This window comes from Lepisosteus platostomus, chromosome 15 (assembly GCF_059453375.1).
Source record: "Lepisosteus platostomus isolate fLepPlt1 chromosome 15, fLepPlt1.hap1, whole genome shotgun sequence".
Classification (NCBI taxonomy): domain Eukaryota; kingdom Metazoa; phylum Chordata; class Actinopteri; order Semionotiformes; family Lepisosteidae; genus Lepisosteus; species Lepisosteus platostomus.
The window spans coordinates 21,025,659-21,036,192 of NC_142625.1; the positions used below are offsets into that span (position 1 = coordinate 21,025,659).

The window sequence follows — 10,534 nt, forward strand, 5'->3', positions numbered from 1 at the left end:
TTACAATTCTTCAGATGTACAGGTTTGTGAAGGGAGAAAGCTTCTACGCCCTTTCGTTTCACTCTTCGTTAACGCTGAGAATAACAGGAAACAGCACGCATGATCCGGAATTAAAAATGCAAGTTACTGCTGTTATTAAGACGTATTGGCCTCAGACTTTATTCGGATAAAACTGAGCTTCTGCACAGTTCGAACAGAATGAGGCTTGCACACCGCAATGTTTGTTTTTCTCGAAGACCAACGCAACCCTTATTTTTTTGGGGAGAACTGCCTTCTGTCGAGGTCGTGACCAGGGTAATGGCGTGTGTGTGTCTAAACTGCGCATTCCTCGTGTTCTTCCACCGCTGGTTCTTATCAGGACAGGATTTGTGCGGGCCATAGAAATGAAAGTCATGGGGTCACGCTTCAACGCACTGACAACAATGCAGATCAGCAGATTCAAAAGTGTACTCAAATTCGTTTGTATCTAGTGGATTAACCGGGCATTGCACAAAATGCAGTTCATTTTTTTCTTTGCGATATAGATACAACCCGTCTGTCATGCAGGCTTGCAAAGGCCTTCATAAATCAATAATGATGCAAAACGAAACTATCCATGCCATCGATGCTTTGCGTGAAGATGGAGCTCCACGTTTAACTGCAAAACTATAATAATCAATAATTAATATTACAGCACTCCACCACTAGGCGGTGCGCTCTGTTTTTTCGTTCAATGCGTGACCCCAACAAATCCTTTTCCTGCGTGCGCTTCCGTAAACTCGATTCTCTGACTCAGGCAGCGCTGTTAAGAGTTGTGTGTGCTACCGCATCTGAGTCCGACCTCCTGTCATCACTCATTTTTACCTTTCTTGACAAAGGGAAGCTGTCAGGTAAGTCACTGTTAATGTTAATTGTTTTCATCTATGTTTTTCATATGCCATTGGAGCATTATCTCAACGCTGAGAGCTACTGGGGATTGCACGTCTAAGCTTTAACATCTAAAGCTTTTGACAGGTGGGAGGGCAGGTTTTTGTATAGAAGTCAATAAAATTAGTTCTGTTGTAGTGTATGTAGTATCGTTATCTTTAGATCTGTACCATAGATATTCAGATACACTGATTCGTAGCTTAATGCTCGTTTCCGTTATATTTGAATGGGAATCGGAACTCAACGTTTTCACGGATGAAGCTGAGTTGAAAGGATACGTTATTCTGTCCAAAAAGCAGTAATTCAGCTCAATTACGGTGCTTTCTTGACTGCGACTTATGTTAGTACCAAGTTTAAATGATCGTAATCGGTTGATCGTGGTATACTGAAGATGCCAAGAAACACAGATTTGTGTTATTGATGAGTCACGTTACGGCACTTTACCATTCACGATGACTTTGCAAAAAAGAAACTTAAGCTTAGACCCTTTTAGGGAGTTTGGTATAAAATAGTGTTAAACCACGTTAGAATTTTAGAAAATAGTTTTTCTCCCGTTTCTTTTTATAAAAAAGTAACTCTAGCGAGAACATTTTAGATTAAAAAACTTTACGCACTTAAAAATGACAAACGGGATTCATTGTATTAATTAATTTATTGTTTTTTATTCATTGTTACCGCATAGTTTTAGCACTTAATACTGAGTGTTGAATCGTTGAACGAAATAAAGACATTTAATTCATTGTAGTCTTTGCCACATCCATGCCTGTCATAGTCTGTTTACTACTGTGATAGTCTGTGTACTACATTGGCACGTAAAACTGAGCATTTTGTCCAGATCTTTTTCAGACCCAATGGCGTCTAATCCAATCCCTGAGGAAGTGCTGATGAACGAGGCTCTGATACAGGATCTACAGGAGGTGGCTAAGGACTCTGCCCTGCTTCACGGTGTCCTGATGAGAACCAGAGAGAGTCCCAGTTCATCAGAGGTGAAGGGCATTGGTATCCACTCTTTAGTGCTCGTCCAGTTCATTCGGATGAGATTGTCAATAAACACTAATACTGTAAGCTTTTGTGTGCTTAAAAACTAGCCATCATTTGACGTTTGCTTCAAAATATTTTGTGATCTGGAATAGATGAGTATACTGTAGGACATGGGATGTTTTGAGTTGGCCTTCAAGGGAAATTTAATTCTAGACCAAATATAGTTTTTTTTTCCTGTAACATCAATAAGGTGACATTGTGCTTTGGCAGTTAGAGGTGCTGCCTTGCAGTTAGAGGTGCTGATTGTACTAAAATGATTATTTGAAAAGAATATATCTGATTAAATAAGACAGTCTGACTTTTCACTTTCTCAAAGTACAGTGCTGGGAAGCACTGCTGATGTGGAAAATTCACCATCTCGTTCCAGGTTGTCAGCTATGCCCCATTCACACTGTTCCCCACTCCAGTGCCACGAGATCTGTTTGAACAGGCGCTGCAGGTTCAGACACACTTCAACCTGCTCGTGGACAGAATCAGCCAAGATGCAGAGTTTCTGGAACGAGCCCTGGCAAGGTACAGTATAGAGCAGCAAACCTCGGGTGCTGGCCGTATAGCCGTAAGCTGAGAGATCACGACTGCGGTCTAAACAGATGAGTCATGAGCACTTTTACTTTTTCTCCTCAGCACAATAGAAGTAGATGACTTCACTGCCAGACTGTTCAGCATCTACAGGCAGGTTCTTAAAGAGGGCTGTTCCCAGGTAGGCAGTGATTAGTAAAGCAGGTATTCATTAACATCTTTTCAGAAATTCCTGACGTTTTGTGCTGCATCTCAGGCTGATAATGATTTATTTGAATTAATTGTTATAAACGTACACCGAGAAGGAGTGTGATTGTATCTTTAGCTTGATTGATGCTCTCATAAAGTTTCTTATAAATGTATACATTTACTTATTAACACAGCTAGATGCATTACTGGAGCAGTAGTTCTGTGCCTTGCTCAAGGATAAAACAGCAGTTTCAGATATGGTATTTGAACTCGTTGTCTTCTATGTTCAAGTCTAGAAACCTAACCATTACTTTGCACTGCGGCCTTCTGTGTTATATATTAACCCTGGCTGTCAGGCCCTGAATGTAATGTTGTTAGTTATTTGTATCTCATGCACTTAACTGAGTAAGATTTAACTCTGTGGCCTGTCTAATTTGAACATATGTTTTTTGCAGTCTTTAGCTTTGGGGTTAAACCGCTCAGACTACATGCTGGACAGTGGAAAAGATGGCGGCACATCTTTAAAACAGATCGAGATCAACACCATAGCTGCCAGTTTTGGAGGTCTTTCCTCAAGGACTCCAATAGTTCATAGGTACGTTTCTGGGAGCCTGGGTGATATTTTCAGAGCTCTCTTGTATTACTGTGTATGAGCTGTGTGTGTTCAAGCTGCGAGTCTTTCCTGTGGTGCCCATCTCATCAACCCTGATGGTTTCCACCTTCCTGTTAAAGACATGTCCTGAAGGTTGCAGGCCTCCTAGATGTAGAGAAGAAGATCCTGGACAATAACCCAGCTGCAGGACTTGCTAAGGCCATTGCAAAAGCCTGGGAGCTCTATGGCTCTGAGAGGTGAGATGAGCTCATGAGTGTATACATTTTACTTTCTCTTTTTAATGTTTACACCTTTGCATCTAATTTGTTAATTAGATTAACAAAAAAGCAGCTGTGTTGCTGTTCAAGGCTGCATTCTGCCTGGTGTGAAGGAGGAACACATACTGGAAATTATGATAATACAATGCCTAAAGTGAATTGGATGAAAAAGCATTCCAGGTTGTGAGGACATTGCCTTGTAGCTACTGGTGGCACAGTGAGTTAATCTTCGTGTTAGCCTTGTTGAGTTGAAACACTTGTCTCTTCCAGGGCTGTGGTGATGTTTCTGGTTGAAAATGTCCAAGTGAATATATATGACCATCGATATGTTGAAAATGAACTCTGGAACAGGTAAATTTATTCAGCTATTCAGATATTCATCTGGAGGGTACACATTGTATTCTGTGTCTTTATTACATACTTCATTGTTTTTTTTTAAAGAAAAGACGTACAGTATAAGGAATCTGAAAGAGACTGATTAACATTGGGTTTTATTGTTGTTTTATCTATAGAGAGCAAGGCATGTATGAATTGTAAAATAAAAAGTACACAGATAAGAAACGCAGCTGTTGCCCCAGCTGGCAGTGTGCACTTGGCCAAGTGTCATCAAGCTGGGGGAGACCAGAGTCTGTTAGGACATCCCTGACTACCTGTAGAAAATTGACCCACTGGCCATTAGGTCTCCGGCTGTAATGCAGGAGACAGCAGCATCAGTCCTCTGTTCATCTGCTGTGGGCTCTGTGGTGCTTGGGTGTGCAAGATGGAGGTTGGCACCACTGTGCATGGACAGTGTGCACCTTGGAGGAGAAGGAGAAGGCTTGCACAGGGGTTTTTCTGGTGAGTTAAGATGGAAATTTCAGGCATGGGGTGTAGCAAAAGACACATAATTGACATAATTAAATTCTAATTACATTTGCAGAAATATTGCTGTCATAAGGAGGCGATTTGCTGATGTGTACAAAGGTGGATTTTTGGACCAGGACAAAAGGCTTTTTGTGTAAGTAGTATCTCCATTGCTTTTCTCATAGACGTGAAAGATGTGGCAATGCTGTCTTCAAGGCCTTAAAATCCAGGGTGCAAATTGAAAACTACAGAGAGAGGGTGGTCTTGTGACAGGTTTCACAAATACTATTCAGATGCAAATTTGGAAATGAGTGAAACAAAATTTTGAGGATTGCTAAAACTTTTTTACAATTCCGTTTCTGTTTAGAGATGGCCGAGAAGTTGCAATTGTGTACTTTCGGAATGGTTACATGCCCCAGAACTACACAGAACAGGTCCGTGCATGATGTTTCTGTCTCTTCTTGGGGAGCTACATGGCTGCTGTTTTGAATTTATTGAGCTGTATGAAACTGACACTTAGGACTGATACTGTGAACACTGGTACATACTTTACACTTTTTGTCATTTCAAAAGATGTTTCAGTAACTTGTCAACAGACTGGTCAAGGGAGTGTTAACATCTGAAGTCCAACCTTGTGTGCAGACTGCATTTCTTGCTGATGTTCTGTTCAACCAGATGCAGATCAATTGGGATATAACAGAATATTTTCACACAGTGTTCACTGCAAAACTAGCCACACACACAGCCAGAGGAGCTCAAGAAATGTGCCCACTGGTTTTGAAGGAAGCACAGCAGCTACACTATGAACAATTTCACGTTCCCATTTCACAGCATTTTATTGTTGTAAATGAAAGGTCAGGGAAATTCTTTCTTTTTGGTTATGACCTTTTGTGAGCATTATCTGTAATGGCCCAGGCACTGAAGAGGCAGGCTGTGAACAGTGATGTAGTGCAGATGATGTACTGGTAGGACACCTTGTGTGAACTGGAGCCCTGGGCTGTGGGTGTTGTTGTGCAGGGCTGGGAGGCCAGAGTCATGATGGAGCGCTCACGGGCAGTGAAGTGCCCTGACATCGGTGCCCACCTGGCCGGGACCAAGAAGGTCCAGCAAGAACTGACCCGGCCCGGAGTTCTAGAGAGGTTCTTCCCTGACAACCCAACAGCTGTTGCTCAGATCAGAGCTACTTTCACTGGCCTCTACACCCTGGACATGGTGAGATAACCCTAGTATAAGCATGGAGAAGAACAGCAGCAAACTATTAGCCCACATTGAATATTCACCACACCCTTTATGAATAGGAATGAATTACTCTGATTCTTCATGGAATTATAGAATATGATTAAAGAGTGTTAATTGACAGTGAACTAAAATGAATTAAAAGCTACTATTACAATACCATTACATCCAGACCCAATTTTGAACTAATCCAGGATGATTTTGCTTTTAGTTTGACCGGAATTGCATCATTCATGCTTAAAAAAATATTTTGTTCTTGAAAATATAGCCTTGAATTTGGGTTTTATTTGTGATTGATATAGTACCTAATGAGCTGTGGAATCTGGGAAATTTCTCCACTTGTACCAGAATATGTCCTAAGTTGCTGCACAATGGAAAATGTCCTCTTGTGTGGTGAATGGTGAATATTCATGCTGGTGTAAATGCACCTATAGATGGCCAATGGCAGCCCACACTCAAACTGGCATTGTCTGAACTTCATGCTGAACATGCATCCCTGCTTATTGAACATTTTGAACAATTTAATGTCCCTGTTAGAATTAACATAGTAAGTTTAAGTCAATATTTAATTTTTTTCTTTCCACCTTCACTTCTGTTTATCCACTAATGTAAAATGGCTTACAGACTGAAAACTGCAATTAAATCCACAGGGAGAAGAAGGAGACAGGACTGTAGCCATGGCCCTGGCTAACCCAGAGCATTTTGTTTTAAAACCTCAGAGAGAAGGGGGAGGTGAGAGGACACACTACTTCTTTAGTATGTTAAAAAATAAAAAATCGAGGTCATATTTTAAGGCCATTGTGAATATTGCATCCTTCTTCTTGTTCTGGAATTAGGTCTCTTCTGAAGTGGAGTTTCTCTCTTCTCACACAGGAAACAAATATTTTACAAATTCAAGGCCAGTGCCTGCAGTTGTGAATATTCTGTTTTCTCACACAGGAAACAATATCTACGGGGAGGAGATTTGCCAGGTGCTGGACAAGGCCAGAGGCAGCCCTGACAGAACTGCCTACATCCTGATGGACAAGGTCCAGCCTCAGGCTACGAAGAACTACCTGCTGAGAAGTGGCTGTGCTGTGAAGCTTAGCAGCTGCCTGAGTGAGCTGGGTGTGTTTGGGGCCTACATCAGGTACAGTGTGTCAGTCTCTTCACCGCCAGGGTGCTGAGGGGATTAATCAGACTGGGCTCTGTTCTTTAAGGGTCTTACCTGGTCATTGTAATTTCACAAGGTGCTGGCCAACAGAAACCGAAAAAAAACAGAACATACATATGTCATCTCCAATATAATTTATTGAACTCTTTCAATATTGTGGCACAAAAAGTACATACAGGCTTAACCCAGTACAGGTCTTAGTGAATTCATGTCAAATATATCATAAGCATACACCATTAAAACACCAAATAACCTATTACAAATACACACGTAAATGTGATCTCTTGTAAAAAGAAATCTACTTAAAAGGTGCAGTTACTTAATATGAAGAGTAATTTTTGTCATTGAATGGATTTTTGAATCATGTTTTTCTGCTTCAAATAATCTAATATTTAAGAAAACGTAATGGTTTCCATTTTCTGCACTATTAAGCAGTTTTGATTGTAAGGACATGAAAGGGATTTGAATTTAGACCCCTTTCTAGTACTTTGAATTCGGAGAATGTGTAAAACTATGTAGGTTTGTGGGAAGAAACTGGAATTGTTGGAGGAGAGCTGTGAGAACTGGAAGAGAACATTCAAACTCCACACAGTTCGCATCCCAGGCCTGGAATTTAACCCAGTATTTTATAAAATGCCAGTAGACCTCTGATTTGGGCCCATACCTATATTACCCGATACTGTCTGATCAGTTGTGCAGGCCTGTGCAGATTAATTTGGGGAAACAGGGTATTGGAAGTTAATTCCTGGTGCTCAACTCCATGTGCTCATACAGGCAGGATAAACGGATGGTGCTGAACGAGTGTGCAGGACACCTGCTGAGGACCAAGAGTGCAGAACATTCTGATGGGGGTGTGGCTGCAGGCGTGGCAGTCCTGGACAACCCCCTAATCGTATGAACCACGCTGCCTCTTTCTGTGTGGAGGAGGAACTGCACATGAGGCCCATCACCTGATGACAACACTAAGGAAGGACCAGGAACAACTACAGTTGTCTGAAGAATTATCTCAATGAATGAAATCATCATGAAGAGTTTTGTAAATTTTATAATTATTTTAAAAGATGTGAGGATTTTATTGTTTTGTTTTACTTCCATGAAATAGGATACTCTTGCTGACCGATTCTATCCAGAACTACCTATATATTCCAAAATCCTAGTCATTTTTGTACCTGCACATATTGTAATTATAATTACACACGAAAATGCTAATAAGAAATATCAAAAATGCATTTTACAACTAATGTGATGATTGTGCCTCTTTCCCGGAGCAGAAGGTACTGTAGGTGACGGTTTCTGCCACAAGACACAAGGTTTTCAGCTAATGGGCAGTGATTTCCCTGTGAACCAAAATCCACTTTCTCAAAAGCTATGAGGTGGCAAATTACAGTGAACCCTTGACTGCCCTACCTGATACAGTGGATACTCAGATTGCGTTGGCAAATGTATTTGTTGAAGCTCAGTCTTCAGGACACCATTAGTTTCTGTTTCAGTGAGATTCTTGCTCATTTATGGTTGAATTGTGTGGCACCAGAGAGGTAGGGAAATTTAAGAATCCAACTCTTTGTATTGACCATTTAGAGAAAATAAACCTGTAATTGCTGTGCCAGGTGTATGATATCCTACTCGATTTAACACTTAAGGTTGTCCCACAATTGAAGCTCTTTTGTCGCCAGGTACTCTTGCAGGCTTAGAAACACCTCTTATGTTTTATTTCAAAGAATAAACTAAGCTTTTAACTGCGGCTTCAGTTCGGTTTGCACATTGAAAACTTCTGACCTTTGCTATTGTAGTCCAATTTAAAGAGCAAAAATTTCAGACAACATCCTCGAACATGAGAACTTGACCACCAGTGGCTGAATAATGACAGAAAGTGGGCAATGGCTGGACTTGTGCAGTTTAAATCGCCTGGTCAACACTTTACCCCAAGAGAGCCGACAGCTGTGTGTGCAGCAGCAATTTTATCTGTTTGCTTCCCATATTATTATCCAGTTCAGAAAAGGTCCAGTAATTCAAAGGATGTGGTTTTATTAACTTGACCATTTTTACAGCATTGTGCAGTACTTCCCTTGGATTGACAGGCATGTGGTAATTTGTTCCCTGTGTTTCCTGTAATGCACCCCTATTGCATCTTGAGCCACTGCTTTAACAAGCCCCTTGTTGTTGATTTTGCACCATCAGTGCAATTTCCAACACATCTTGACCATGGAACTCTGTGGTCATTGATGAAATGGTTAGTTGTTCATGTGTAGAACCTGAATTATTAATTTATCACACATATACAAGGAGATGAACACAGTCTACCACATCTGTAGACTAAATTGTAGTGCTAAATAACTTTTGCTGGCGATTCACTTCACTAATTTACACAGAACAGCACGAGCCATGTCACTGATGAGCCATGAGATAGTGTTTGATAATTGGTAAAAATGACTTGTAGCCTTATCCCCAAGCATGGTGCCAATGAGGGATGTCACTGAAGGCATTATTCTTTGGCTATCTCGTCATATTTGCCTTGCCTTGTCTGTTGTTGGCTCGTCAAGTATTATCATTGAAGAGTCTTTGTACTGTCATCTCTAGAGTGCAAAATGTATGTTTTTTCCCATTCAAAAAGTGATCATAGTTTGTCTTTGTGCTTCTCGTGTTCTGTTTCCAGCTCACTTGTTTTAAGCTCTTGTTTGAACACACTTCACCACATCACACGCGCTGTGGTTGAGGAAAATCAATGGCTTCAGTCCAAGTGAATCCTATCTTAAGGTGTTTTTGTGGTATGTTTCTTTTTCAGATTTATGCTTTGCTTGTGGAGCGCAAAGCTCATGCTGAGCCAGTCACTGTTTTTTTGTGACTTTCTCCGCAGATATGTGGTACTGTATTTGCAATTTAATTTGGTTAGTATAGTTTTTATACACCCTGTCTTTAACCCAGTCATTTTACAATTCAAGGCTCAACGTACATAATTCACTACGAACACGTTAGAACTGACATGATTTAAAAGGGGACAAATTTTGAAATCCACATTGTGGTATAATTAGAATAAACGGTGCATATAATTGTTCTCTGCTTGAAGTATTTTTATTGTGCTGAATTTAAATTAAAAACTTAAAATGTATAAAATGTCAGATTGGGAGAAATAATTGATTTTTCTTATATTACATTTTTTAATATGTGATGAGGAAGACAAAAGATTGATGTTTAAAGGATAACTATTTTATTATAAATTAATCTGGATGTTTTTTTAAGAGAAACATGGGAATAAAGTGACATTGTAATGAAGTAAAAACTCACGGTTATGTAATAATTTAATGAAGTAAAAGCTCACGGTTTGGTTTAAAATCTTAACTTTAAAACTGAGCATACATTATTCATAATTAATAATGGGAAATCATGTCGAGTGAATAGTTTTGATAGCCATTGAAGGTAATTATTGACTGTTTTTTAAAATTGTTTTTGTTTTATAAGGAAGCTGGGAAGCCCTTCTATAAAAGCTTTAGTTTGCCAGCAGTAGATAATCAGGCGGATGGCTCTGTTTTACCTGAAAAACGAGGTCTTGCGACACAAGTACAGTAATTAAGAGGATAATTGTTATGCGAATGCAAAGCCTTAATTTCACAAGAAAACATCGCGCTTGCCTGACAGCGGCAGCATAAGCAGCATTTTAGATGTTTTTTTTAAGACATACAGGTTATAATTTGTATATTGTATAGCTCTTTATGTATATATGTAAATATATTCAACTAATCATATAAGTACACACATAGTTTAAGAATTTTAAGTTCGTTT

General features: G+C 39.9%; 1 protein-coding gene across 2 annotated transcripts; it reads left to right on the forward strand.

Moving 5' to 3' along the window:
* Positions 1–159: 159 nt before the first annotated feature.
* On the forward strand, positions 160–10,034 carry LOC148648207 (glutathione synthetase-like). Of its 2 annotated transcripts, none has more exons than XM_088608342.1 (13): positions 160–869; positions 1,742–1,892; positions 2,315–2,460; positions 2,572–2,647; positions 3,111–3,250; positions 3,388–3,504; positions 3,796–3,876; positions 4,445–4,522; positions 4,736–4,802; positions 5,386–5,580; positions 6,255–6,336; positions 6,544–6,733; positions 7,532–10,034. In XM_088608342.1, exons 2-13 carry the CDS (start codon positions 1,758–1,760, stop codon positions 7,653–7,655), a joined length of 1,431 nt encoding a protein of 476 aa, XP_088464468.1. In that variant the 5' UTR covers positions 160–869; positions 1,742–1,757; the 3' UTR covers positions 7,656–10,034. The 2 variants fall into 2 exon arrangements, with proteins under 2 accessions (XP_088464468.1, XP_088464469.1); XM_088608343.1 differs by lacking the exon at positions 160–869 and adding an exon at positions 1,108–1,246.
* Positions 10,035–10,534: the final 500 nt, after the last annotated feature.

Excerpts from the sequence above, each read along its gene's own strand:
- LOC148648207 (XM_088608342.1), top strand. The coding sequence starts at position 1,758 with ATGGCGTCTAATCCAATCCCTGAGGAAGTGCTGATGAACGAGGCTCTG. Across the intron at positions 3,877-4,444 it reads GAAAATGAACTCTGGAACAG|AAATATTGCTGTCATAAGGA; the intron begins GTAAATTTATTC and ends TTACATTTGCAG. Across the intron at positions 6,337-6,543 it reads ACCTCAGAGAGAAGGGGGAG|GAAACAATATCTACGGGGAG; the intron begins GTGAGAGGACAC and ends TTTCTCACACAG.